At 34.6% G+C, this 13,973-nt stretch overlaps 1 protein-coding gene across 5 annotated transcripts in view; it reads left to right on the top strand.

Moving 5' to 3' along the window:
* The window catches only part of MLLT10 (MLLT10 histone lysine methyltransferase DOT1L cofactor), a 122,222-nt gene that overhangs the window by 21,864 nt on the left and 86,385 nt on the right, over window positions 1-13,973 (top strand). For all 5 annotated transcript variants that reach the window (XM_056484046.1, XM_056484045.1, XM_056484049.1 and 2 more), the window contains one exon: window positions 10,496-10,605. In XM_056484046.1, the coding sequence (XP_056340021.1) occupies window positions 10,496-10,605 (110 nt within the window). The remainder of the gene's footprint in view (window positions 1-10,495; window positions 10,606-13,973) is intronic.

A 13,973-nucleotide genomic window follows, 5' to 3' on the forward strand; every position in this document is an offset into this window, starting at 1 on the left:
ATAAAAAGATGCAGGTACTTGAGAAGAAACTTGGAAACAAACAATCCTGGTAAAACCTTTTAAGGATCTAACTTTATTAACTTGTAATTATGCAGTCTTTCTCGAAGTATAGAGGTAATTAAATGGTCTTAGCTTTTCAGAACTAGAGAAGAAATTGCTGATTTTAAGTCAGTGATACGAGGTTTTTCATCTTTCTGCCTTCTGCTAACAAATAACTTCATTTTGTAGTTTTTTGTTTCCAATATGCAGATAGCTTAGCCCATACATGGCCTGCTGCTCCTGTAGTTTGTTTTTGTTTTTTTAACAGTCTTCTGGATATTTGCTTTATAATAAGGTGAAGAACTGTTTTGGGCATTGAAGGTACTGTATTTTCTTTTACGTTTGGAAGATTAACGGGGTACTGAACTTTTGTTATAGTGCTCCATGCTTTTCTTAACCTGCAGTAAGATGCTGTTACTACAGTGAGGGTTCTTGCTATACATTGCTTTTTTGTCCTTTGTAATGGTACTAGCTTTTAAAACGTCTCTTTTTTTTTCTGCCCCTGCATTCCTTTTCAGCTGTGTGAAAACTTCCCTGACCTAGCTGCCCATGCTAATGCTGATAGAAGGAATCACCAGGACTGTTCTTTTAGCAGCAGCTTAAGTTACCTGTGTTAAGTCAGTTGCACAATTGTAACTAAAGGCAGCCTAATCTTAGAGCTCTTCTGTAATGGTGTTATCTTGCCTTTAAGAACTCTAGGGCACTACATGTATGACAGTAGTCTGGGAATCAAACTTGTGGTTTTTTTAAGTATTATTAACTGACTATAAGTGTAATTAACTGACTCTATATTATGGTAGCATATCTTGTGGTTGTGTTGGTATTTTGTGATTTTTTTGTCCTTTCCTCCCACCCCCTCCCCACATAGTGCAAGGTTCCTTTGTGTGCATTCTTCTTCCTTCTCCCCCTCCTTTTACAGGGCTGTTGCTGCTTATCTGACCTTTTGGAGACCACTTTCTTTAAATTTGCTTTTGAGGTTTTATGTTTCTGTTTGGAGTCTGTTTGATTCTGCCTTAGTTGTGCATATCAGATTAATGTGATTCCTTAAATGCAGCATTATTGGAGCTTTACTATCATGGATTTTACAGAAAACTTAAAAGTGATAGCCTGAGATAGTAAGAGGAGTATATCATGGAGGCCAAACAATATTTGTCCTGCTCTCTTGGTCATTATGAACTGTATTCTTGAGAAGGGTCTCGTGTGCCTTCTCAGAATAGTTTCCCAGCCTACAAGCATTCATGCTTTGGGACTTCTTGCTCCAGACATGGTATTTTTGTGTTTAATGGGAGATGAGTCTGTCACACTATTGAGGTACTTCCTTCTGTATAAAGTTTAGTGTCCATAATGTTGTGTGGCAAGGCATTTTGCAGTTGATGAGTATGATGTGTCCATGAGTTTCTTTTGAACCTGTTACCTCATGGTTTTATTTGATGCCACTTGGTATTTGCAAACTGGGATAGCAAAGGTCAGTTATTCTGTGCTCACCTTTCTTCCTGTAACCTTTTTGGGTACACTGGAGAGTACACAGATGCCTGCCTGTTCTTGGTTTGATGATGGTGGTTACCGGTGCTGTAATCAGAACCTGAAGTGAGCCCAAGGAGATAATTCTGTCTGGATTTGTGTGAAATATATCCTAGTCTGCTTCAGTGTCCCTCCTGGGCTTTCCATTGTCAGAGGCGTGGACTGGCCTTGAGCAGGAGGAGCTAAGGTCTGTTTGCCCGTGCTTGTTCAGTCTCTGCACTGTGTGAAAGTGGCTGTTCTGCTCCTGCTCTTGCACAGATCTTGGAAACAATACTCTTGCATTTAGCCAAGTGGAGTCTGGACTAGTATCTGTGGTGTGCCTTATCTGCCAATGGGCTTATCTGTCCTAAGGATTGTTAAGAGTTGACTGTATTTAGCTACACATTTGATTTAATTAATTCTTAAGAGTAATAGGACATTGCACAGTTATGAGCAGGATATTTGTAATAAATTTTAGGAATTAGCTTTGAATAAGTTCTAATATTTTGTCTGCCTAGTATCTATGACTATCTTAGGGCTAAGGTTAAGTTTTGTGAACAAAAATTAATTCTTCCTGCTTGTGGACTTCATTCTTACGTAAACATTAGGACTTTTTCAGTGTTCAGAGACTGGAATTACATAAATTTTGTTAGGCTATTACCCGTTTAAAAAAAATATTTATTATTTTCTTACTGATATTAAAAGTAGAAAAGTAAGATTGAATTGAAAAGGAGCTTTTATCTCTGAATATATGGCAGAACTCCTCGATAAATTTGGTGTTCATGTTAATTTAGGGGAACCATTGTGGTTTTAAACATGACTGAATATGAAAGTTTTTTAAAATGAGAAAACCTGATAAATATATGAGTTGCTTATTGATTTTCTGTCTTATGTGTAAGAAGGCTATTGAAAGATTAATTTTCTTTTAACTTGATGGATTGGTAAGTGGATTAGTAGTTGGATAAAATATAAACACATTTTTTGAAAAACAGGGAAGTAGCAAGTGACATTTGTTTGAAGGTACTTGAGAACTGTTAGCATTTGACGGTTTTGGGCCTTTCAGTCTAGTAATATTTCCACAACTGTTACAGTAATTTTCTTTGGATTTTTGACACTTAGTGAGGAGGAAATAAAATCATGACTATTTGGACTGATTATAGCTTTTTGAATCTCAGTTCTTTTGTCTTCTCGTAATACTGAGTATGCATTTTGTTTTTTAAGCAAATTGTTCACTTGTATCTAATACAGCGCATCTCACTTTCAAATAGTTTTCTTGCGTAATCTTTTCTTGCAGTAATCTACAAAAAAATTCTCTGTAAGCTTAAAAGGTTTGATTTTTCTATACAAGCTGTTACTTTGAAATCTGATTCCAGTGGATGATGATCAGGAATGCTGTGTAACAGCATTCTTTGTGTGACTTTTCACCAAGACTTCTTTCATGCAGCTGCTTGGGGAAAGGCCAGCTAACAATGTGGTGGTTTTATGTCATGGTCCAGACCTTCTTCCCACCCCCTGGGTTAGCGGCAGGATCTCCCAAGTCTATAAAAACATTATATGCTAGGCTTTCCCATTGCTGTTGTTATTATTAGAGTCTCACTGTCTGGTTTACTGTTCTGATGAGTTTTCTTGGTGTTAATGTCTAAGAATGTGGATGGTATAATGTTATAGGTACACACTGAGGCTTATGCATTTTGCAAGTGCTTACCTACAAATGTTCTGGCCTTTTTGAGCAGATTTTACAGCAGTGTGTATATTTTTTTTTTATCTGGAAAGAAAAAAAGATAATAAATTTAAAATACTGCAGTAATATAAATGCATGTATTACCATATAAAGTATTGTATATTTATGATTTACATTACGGTTAATCACAGTGTATATGTAGAATTTTTTTTTTAGTGTTTTAGGTGCTTATTTATACATTTCTTCCTTTTGTTGTATGAAAGGATTTCTTGAGAGAGGTGGAAGAAATGCAGTAATTCCATAGCATGCCAGATAAAATAATTAAAGCTATTAGCTTACTCAGTGGACCAATGGAATTACGTCTGTAGCTGTTTCAAAAACCAATTATTTGTTTTGCTGCAGAATGAATCAATTCTTTGCTTGAGGAGCAGATTTTTCTAAATGGAGTATTTTGTGAAATTCAGTAGTAGAACTTTGTAGGATGAAGCCTTTTTCTTCATAGACAAATAGTATTTATTTTACCTTTTTAGCAAATTGTCCATTCTATACCAATGATGAGGTTGACTACCAACCACAAAAGTGAGAGCTCCAGTGGTTAGTGTGGCACCTTCTTTTTACCCCTCTTCAAAGAACGGATCAAACAATATAATATGAATAATGATGTATTATTCATAGCAAACTCTAAATCTTTATTTAATAGAGTAAGGAAAAGACAGTAACTTCAGCTGACAGATTTCTTATCTGCAAGTTTTCTTGTTTTCACAGGAAAGAAAGATCAGGGTTAAAAGTATATGGAATGTCTTAATGAAGAGATACTTAACTAAAGGTTTAAAATAGTATTTAATCTTTCCCTTTGGCAAAGACTAACAGTAATGGTCTTAAGTACACGTTTGAAAGGTGAATCCAGCAGAATTGGATAGAGCACAGCCTTTGGGTCAGTCAGCAGATCTGATAGTTGTGGAAATGGAGGGTGCAATTTCATGTAATCTAGGACAGCTGTTGACCTCTGCTGAAAGGAGGGGACTGTGGTTTTCCCCTGGCTGGGTGTTTCTGCGCTGATGGTTTTGTGTATGGTAATCATGTGACCTCAGTGTGGATTGCTTCAAGCCAGGGACTGATTTTGCTCAAAGGTAAACTACTGAGTTTCCAGCAAATTTAGTAATGAGATGAAAAAGAAATTATTTGCCCTGCTACATAACAAACTCATACTGCAAGGAGAGCGCAAAAATGTACAGTTGAAAGTGAAGAAAGAGTAAGGTGAGATCTTGCTTTTCAGTGATAGTCTGCAGCTGAAATGGATTGAGATATATCCTTAATTGACAACTTGAAGCAATCCTCATATGAAACTAACATTTCAATAAAGGAAGATTTTTCCACACTAGAATAATAAATACATTCTTTTGGTTTGGGAGTGAACTATAGTTAGAAATAAAGTAAGACTTCTTTAATTAAATATAATGGACTCTTTAAGAACTTAGAATGCATGAACAAATTTTGCTCTGATATTGATGCACGGTTAGGGGACGGTGATAATATCCCAGAACTCTCTCTGCAGTGTGTCAGTGCTTTGCTGCGCAGCTTCAGCACTGACCGTGGGTTGTTGTGGAGTCCCTTCTCTGTGCCTCAGTTCATAAGCAAGACATGGGCTTCCCATGCTGTGGATGGTAGGATGGATTATATGTTTGTTGCTGTTATTTTATTATGAGGTCAAAGACTATAAAAGCTATGTTTGAAAAATTGCATTGGAAGGCAGTTTAAAAGTACTGCAAGTTTATTTGCGGGGAAGGTGCTTATGAATCAAATTTTGGGCAATTAAGCAGTAGTTGTAAAGGCAAAAATTTAGATGGGTAACATACTGTGTATTATTTACTGCCCTGGGTTTTCTTCGTTAATTTACTTTCATAGAGTTTACTTCTAGTTATAGAGCTCTTTGTTGGCAACAGTCTTATGTTTGCTGATGGTGGAATTACTAGAAATTTCTCTATCACATTAGGTAACAGATCAACTATTCATTTTCAGCTAGGGGTCTGAAGTCTGAGCTTTGTTACTCTGAACATTAGTGAACAATGTATATTAAAATTATACCTGCTAATTGTGTACTGCTAGGTTTGCAGTGAGTTGAAAACCAGGCACCAGAAATAAAAATCTCAGTGAAGAATTGGTAACATTTGGGTGGAATCTGTGGTGATAATTAAACATTTTATGAACTAGAATGAAACGTAAAAATTGGCAAAACTCAATGGTGTGTCCTTCTAAGACATGAATCAAAATAAAAATTCACTTAAGTGAAATGCTACAAGTCTCATATTGTGTGTTTAAACTTTGAAGACTTCTCAGCATGCATTTCCAATTTTTGATATTGGAAAAAATTGGTTTCATTATTGTTATTGTAAAGCAGATCTTAGAGTTACTTTAAAACAACATGAAAAACCACATATAAAGTTGGTAGAATTTGTTTTCTAAGATCTTTCCAAAAGAAAATGTCTTAGTTCTATTTGTGTGATATTTTTTAGAAAACACACTGGACTTTTTTTTTTTTAAAGGTAAGCAGCATTTCCTAAAGTTACTGAACATGAAAGTGCAGTTGTAAATGCTTTTGACTTTATCTATCACCAATAAGTAAAAATTAAAAATTATGTTTTACAGTTTTTGGATGGAGACAGTAATTGTTGTAGGATAAGGGGGTTTTTTGAAGCAAAAGAGGCAGTGAATCTGTCAGCCCGTTGTAGCCTGAGGGGTTTCTTCAGCAGTTTCAGAGAAAACAATTCTAATTAGAGTGCAGAGAAACAAGCAAACTTGATGGCTAATTTGAATCCTTACGATACGTTGCTTAGGCTTTCTAGTTTAAAAACAAGAAATTAAATTCATTTAAAAATAAGCAAGGCAAGCAATATTATCTGGTAAAAATAATATTATTGAGAAGGCACTGTCTCAGAGATTGCAAATAGAGATACTGGGAGCTTGCAAAATGTTCTTAAAATTTTCCCTTATACTCAGATTTATTTATTTATTTTTCAAAAACATGTATCCTGCCCTCTTTTCCAGTTAAAGTTGTTCTGAAAGTGAGATGAAACCAAAAGTAAATTTGATATAAGGAATTCCGTGGGGATAGTAAGAGTTTGTTAGCAATTACTTCAAGTTTCATAAGTAAAATTTAAGAAGTGAGTAATACATCTGTGACCATTTGCCTGGATTCAAACCACACATAATTAAAGTGAATGGACTTAGAGTCCATTTAAAGTGAATGGACTTATCATTGACTTAGAGTAAATGATATGGTTTATAGTGATGAGTTTAATGAAGTCATTTGGAACAAAAGTGATCTCAAAAATGGCATGAGTTCCTGGCTAAATTTGGAGAACAATTAAGAGAAAATAGGAATATCTTGCTGTTATTTCTGTGCGGTGTTTGGGTGAAGAGGAGAGGTAGTAAAATAATTTCAGTTGCAACAGAAACTAGGAAGAATGTTTTGAATGTTTTTGAGTGTGTAGAACAGTGCTGTTGGAGGTTTTTTTTTTTAATAGTCTAAAGCATGTACAATGGTATTTTTCACAGTTAAACATTGGTAAAGCTTAAAAGGACTGGATTTAGTGATGATTTTTATTCCTGGGTGAGGAGGGAAAAGGTGTATAGTTGCTGGTAAAATTTTAATTGCTCTAGAATAATGTAGTAAGTGATTTTAATAGGAAGTTTGTAGTGCAAACTTTATGACTTGGATGGAGTAAATGGGAAAATACATATTTTAAGGTAGTCTTAAATACCACACATTCTTGCACACATGCTTGCTTCTCATATGGGCTTCTATGTACAGTTTGGATGGGTGTCTTTGGAAGGTTTCATTGTCCCTGCAGACAAAGAAGGCAGTTATCATCCAGGAGGAAACAGGAGACAAAAGCATTCAATTTTGAACGTGGCAATAGGTCCTTTATTCTGCTGGGATTCTGAGCTCTGTGCTCTGCCTTAGTATGTCAGCAGGGGATCAGAGGGTGTTTTTTATGCTGTGTTACATAGTCAGGAACACTCTCAGTTGAACAAAACATTACAAGTAAAACTGTTGGTAGGTTAGTAGCTCGTTCTCTCATCAGTGAGACTGAGGACACCTATCACACTTTGGCTGTAAGTGTCCTTAATTCCAAGCTTGTGCTTTGGAGCAATAGTGGCCATTCTCTTGATGCTTTGGAAAATGGTTCTTGTTTGCTTTTTTTTCTGTTTTCCTCCTGCTGTCAGGTACTTACATGGTGAAATGGAATCTTCTTGACCTCCCTTAACTATAAAAGTTTCATGGAGGAGTCTACAGACCTTGAGTTCTCAGAAGGTGGAGATTGCACAACACCTTTAGACAATCTTAACCACATTTTTTATGGAAAAGTTTATTCCTTATTCTTCCTAAAGGGAACGCTCCTTGACACTTCCAGGTCAGCTGGGTGTTGCTCTTTGACAATTCTGCATTTCTTCACCAGTTAAACTTTGGAGAAAAGAATATTTAAGAAGTTGTGTACAGGGTGTCTTGGATCCAAGTGGAAGCTGATGCTGGAGTTAGGCTTCTTTTTGGTGTAGGCGTTTGAAGCAGGTAACATAAGGGTGCTGCAACCAGCCCTCTGGTTAAATTATTGTTGGACATTATTGTGATTTTATATTATTGTGATTTTCCAACAAGGCCAGATTATCTGGGGTCTGAAGGTGCCAGATGGAAACCAGTGGAAAATGTACCTTGTCCTCAATTCCCCGAGCACTTACTAATAACCCATGTTCAAAAAGTGGTTTAGCGCTGTGGTGCTTAATTTGTTTCATTGTATAGATACTGGTTTTGGTCTCTTGAAAGTTAAAAGGCTGCTGCCGGCCACAGCTGTCTTGGATGTGTACTTTCTATTTGTAATGAGAAAAAAGTGGGGCTTTTTTTTGTTGTTGTTGGTGTTTTTTTTTTTTTTTTTTTTTTTTTTTTTTTTGGTTTTTTTTTTTGTTTGTTTAATAATGGTGGAGTACTATTCAGTTAAAGTTACTCCTGAAATGGTTCCTTATAGTAAAAATTCTTTACCTACCTGAATTTCAGTTCACTTAGTAAGTGATTTTTTCCCCCCTAATGTCTCTGGTATATTTTATATATTTATATAATAATTTTCCATTATATGTAAGTGTAACTGGAGTACAGTCTTAATTATGTCTGAAGTAAAAGCTTTTGCCATCTGATTATGTGTAGCCAACTGAAAAAGGTTTATTTTTTTCAAAATTTCAGTGTCACGTTTCTATTGGTTTAATGACTTTATTAGATGAATAGTGTTTCTATTTGAGTTAATTGTTTGAGAGAAGATTTAAAGATAAATACTCATCATAACCATGTTAACATTTATTTGTCTTTAGTAAGATGATTCTGACTTAAGGCAGTTTGCAATTCTTAAAAAGCCCTTATAAATATTCTTTCCCTGAAGATATTTCAAGTAGACAAACGAACAAAAAAGATTATGGTTTTTATTTTTTCTCATTCTGTCTGTTATTGATAATTTTAAAATGGTCTGTTGGAAAGGTTTTAAAAGCAGCTCAAGTTGGCAGTTTATACTTTTTTTGCCCTACACTTTCATTAGTCTCATGCATTTTCTGTACAGAATAATTCTAAAGGCTATTTGTGAGTAAAATTGTGGAGCAGCAGAGATACTGTATTTAGTTGCAGTTGAAATACTAGAACAATGTGTGTGCTGTTGACTGTGGATGTTGACTATAACTGTTGTATATGTGTGCACTTTTCATTTTCTGTAGAAATTGTAACTACCAGTTTAGTAAACGGAGGGGGGGACACCAGATCTGTTGGCAAAAACTGGAAAAGATTTGTTTTTTAAGAAAAGTATCTGGAATTGCATATGCACTTTTTATTCTAAGTCTTAATTCCAGAGTCTCAACAATACTACTGTGAGCAAGCACACCTTTGTGTTCAGTTCAGTTTGAGTCAGAGTACAGTTTGATGAAGAACTTTTAGATTCTGTAGAAAAGAAAAAATCCAAGATAAAAGCTCAGAAAGGTCTGCATTGGGATGGTATATGGTGAGATTTGTGTTTAATTTATTTTTGCTTTTTTATTATTATTCTTTATTCTTGTTGTTGTTGTTTTTATTATAGCATGCATTTGCACAATGATTATTTACTTGATTTGCCTAATCTAATAATCTACCAGATTATCCAATTATGTAAATCTGACATTTTATGTCCTTAATGTTTGCATACAAGTAAGCTTGGGTAGGAGGAAAGCAGAATTTTTTTAAAATTATACTGAGAGTCTTGTCACAAGAGACTTTAGTTTTTCCTCTTGGGGAAGAACAGAATTTGCGCCAAGTGATTAGCTGCACCAAACTTTTAGATGAGGTGATAATACTTTGAATAATTCTATTATTAGTATCAGTGTAGCAATATATTGAGTTAGCTATGTAGCAGCTTCTGCTAAATTTACAGTTATGTCTTATGATCCTTCACTGAAACAAACCAACAGCTCTCAGAATCTCTGTGTTGAAAAAAGGCTTCAGATTGCTAGGTTTGCCTCTGACTTTGTGCTTTCCTCCATATCCATCCAAGCAAATGTCAGACGATTTAGAATGTTGGCTTTCTCAAAATGTTGTTAAAAACAGTATGGTAAGTAACTAATAATTTATTGATGATCTCAAGTTAATGAATTAGAATAGGACTGGATATAGGTACTTGGATTCCTATGAGAAAATGAGTTGGCCACAACTTTCTAAATGGAAAAACAAGAGATTTCATAGAGGGGATGTGAGAGTGTGTGTATGTATTGCAATTTCTTTCTCCAGAAAGAAACAGGAGTCTATTCAAATCAGAATGACATTTTAAAAATAAAAATTACACACAGAAGTCTTCTATGATGCTGTGCTTTAAAAATGCCAGTTTGGTCAGATGCTGCTTCCTTTTCGCAGGACTTTGTGTAGTTTTTATGCAATCACTGTGTTAATCCAAGAAATCAAAAAATAATAATTTTTCTGTTTGTGTGTCACTGTTTGTATAAATCATTAGTCTTTGAATTTCATGGAGTATTACTCACATAAATTCTCCCTGACTACATAAAAAAGTGTATTACTGGTCATCTAAACTTCGGATAACAAAAATGAAATGTCAACATGACTTAAGTGTAGTTTATGTCATTAATATTCTAAACAGTTAAAATAGTCTGTGGGGAAAAAAAAGTGTTGTAAAAGGTTCTTTGTACTACAATTGTACTGCACTTGAAATGTCCTTTAAGCTTCTAGAAAACATTAAATACAATTATAACTTTTTGTAGGTTGGGCTCATGTGGTTTGTGCTCTGTACATTCCCGAGGTGCAGTTTGCAAATGTTTCTACAATGGAGCCTATCGTGTTGCAGTCTGTTCCTCATGATCGTTATAATAAGGTATAATTATATGTCTTTTTATATCTAATGTATTTATTTTAAAACTTGTGAGCTTTAATAATGTAAAACTACACTTCTTAGAATGCACTTTGTATAAAATTCCTAAATGCGTGCAGTAATGCTGTAAGTTTTCTGCAATGTCTTTATGGTAAATTGAAGAATTAAGAAAGCTGTATTATTAAATAAAGCCACAAGGTTATCTGCCATGTCTTACTAGTCTTGTACAGATTAGAAACTGTTTTGTTAATTTAAAATACTGTGATCTTTGAATAGCAGTTTATTTTGAAAGGAATCTGAAATATTTTCCATAGGTTAAAATACTGTTGCAGCTTATATGAGATGTTATTATTAATTACCACAAAATCCTAGTGTTTTAAGTGTTGATATTATTGTAAACATGTTTATAAACATTTATTTTAGGACAGAAAGGTATGCTAATATATTAAGGCAAGTGCTTGCAGACTTTTGCCTTTGTAAACAACATTCACTTTAGTGGGATTATTTGCTTATGGGAGAACTGCTCCTAAATAATTGTCAGTGAGATTGAATGTTTTATAAAGAGTGGTGAGACTTTAAAGAAAAAAAAACCTAAAGGCAGAGCAATAAACCAGTAGCTTGTTAGTGTTCTTTATTGATAGTTACATTTTTCTTATTTCACTTGTGTTACTTTCTCCTCACTTAACTACAAAGGTCTTTGTATGTTCCCTTCTGCAGATGCAAACTGTTTGAATTTCTGATGAAATGTGTTACATATTTTTCTTGCCTTGTTCTTTTAATCTCTAGTTTCTTTTTTTACTTTGTTTTATGGTAATTTGTGAACAGTGGAGTAAAGTAGGAATAGACTGTATTATAAAAAAGAGAAAGAAGAAAAGGCATGTATCATGTGTTGTGTTCTTTCTACAGGGAGACCAATCCCTGTTCATGTTGCCTCTGTGACTTCTCACAGCCTCCACATCCCTTTCTAAGTTTCCATCTTTCTATTCTTTTTCCTTTTTGCTTTCTTTGGTCTTTTCTGTTTCACTTTCTCCAGTTGCTGTCAGTACGTTTTGTCCGTCTTGTATGCCAGTGTAGCTGAAAAACCAGGAATCAAAGTCTAGGTTTTTCTCAAGCTTTCTTATTATTACCTGAGCATCTTTATTGCCATCTTACTATTTGCTTCCCTCTGCATTGGCAAGAACATGCAACAGTGAGATTCAGTACAGAACTGATGAAATGTTTCTGCTTGGAAACAAAGCAGTAAATATTTGCTATAACAAATGAATTTATTTTCTCTCTCTCCCCAACTCTGAGGAAACAGAGTATGTAGTCAGCCATAATTTTTTTTCTAAATTGGTAGCTGTTGTCCCTTAATGTACCTCAAAAATTTCATGAAACACTTTAGATTTTGTTTTATCTTGCACCATTTCCATTGATGATAATTGGATATTGGATGAGTAAATCCTTGTTACTTCAAAAAATGTGCTCTCTATCTTTTATTATTATTTCAAAAAATGTACTCTATCTTTTGTTATTATTTGTTGACAAAATCCATTGTTCGTCTTTAGGTCCTTTTCATCATAACTAAAGTTGATTCTTTCTCATAGAGTTTTTGTTCTAGATACATGACAATACAGTCGTGTTTTGCTGCTAAAATTCCAGTTTCCTTTTTTTTTTTTGGTCTGTATTTACTGTGATTTTTTTTTCTCACTAGTTAGTTACTAGCACCATACAGTTAATGTAGAGAGAGTTCCTGGTGTTGTCTAGCTCTTAGTTCTCTGTGCTGTGGGCAGGTGTTCTGATTGAGACCTATTTTCCATGTTAGCCTAAAATTGCTTTCATCAGGCCACTAGTTTATTGAAGTACAATGAGACCGGTGTCAGAAATGTCAGAGTTTGGGGTCACACTCCTAGCCTGAAAATCATTATTATTTTTGTTCTCCCTTTTTACAGAACTCAGATTTCCTGTCGTTATTTGGTCTTTTTGGGTCAGGGAGATAGCAGCTATGGATTTCAGGAGAATCTAAGAAATGGCTGTACTGCTGCAGCAAACCTTCTGAAACCAATCTAACTGCAGTGCCAGCAGCAGTCTAGTTGTAACAGTGCTGAATTTGAGAAGTATTGGCTGACCGGGAGCTCTCTCAACTCTTGATAGCTGGTGCTGGGTTTAGCACTGCTGTGGTTGAACTGCCACGGGATCCCTAGTAGGCTATTTTTGAGCGATATCCCCCAAAACCAATAAAAGTATTAGTTCTCTTTTCATGTAGCCTGCAATAATTTCAACTTCTACTCCTATTGCTGTTCAAGATAATTTGTGGTTATTTAAATGATATATTTTTTTAGATTAGTTATTTTGTAAAGCATTTCACTCAGACTATTAAGTTGCCTAAAAATGGGAAATAAAAGCTGTTTCTTTGAGAAGTAGATATGACAAACAGTTATTGAAGCATTTGTTGCACATTGAGAGCAAATGCAAACATGTAATTAGAAAAAAATGACTGGAGGTTGGTTTTTTTTTTTTTGTTTTTGTTTTTGGTTTTTTTTTTGTTTTTTTTTTGTTTTTTTGAGAGGTTTAGTGATAATTTCATTCTTTGTTTGTCAGCTCAGGTTGGAATAGGAGATTTTAAGTAAGATATTTTTTCCTATGAAGTTCTAAATCTCTGTGCATGGCTGGATACATATAGAACACTAGCATATGGAATTGGGTGAAAATAAAGCCCAAGAAAATTACCGTAAGGGAGAAATTATACTGTAATCTTTAAATATTGTTGAAGTTTTGCCAGGACGCAGTACTTAATTTAATGTTTGTTTGTTTTTTTTCCCTATGCACTTGCTTCTTTACTAAACACTGCGAAATATGCAATATTATCAAATACAGTAATCTTAAATGCAAGAAGAAATGCTGTAGTTACCAAAGCATGGGGCTTGTCTATATAGAGACATTTGGCTGCTATTTCCTTGAAGTTTGCCTGCTTCTGGGATAAAACCCATCACATTACACATCCACTGAATGATTTGATTAATGAGTTAGCTATCAGGAAAGCTCTTCTTATACAGTTGCTTCCAAAAAGAAATTGACTATTAGTTGCTCTTTTTTCCAGAAATAGGTGTTTCTTATTTTTTGGATGGTTATGCATGGATAATATATATATATTTTTTTTAATGTCAGCTTTGTTTGTCTCTTTCAGGTTTATTTGAAATTATGTGATAATTGTATATAATTACTGCTTTTAGGAATCTCTTTTAAGAACTGATTAAAAGATGCGTTTTGGAGTCTCTTGATTTGCCTAGTATTGAATGCAGCCAGCAAATTCTCTTCCAGTACTTGCTGCATCAATGATAAATTTCTGTACAATTCCTAGGTTTGATTTTGTGTTCAGGGAATGCCACTGG

This window comes from Oenanthe melanoleuca, chromosome 2, assembly GCF_029582105.1.
Source record: "Oenanthe melanoleuca isolate GR-GAL-2019-014 chromosome 2, OMel1.0, whole genome shotgun sequence".
Classification (NCBI taxonomy): Eukaryota; Metazoa; Chordata; class Aves; order Passeriformes; family Muscicapidae; genus Oenanthe; species Oenanthe melanoleuca.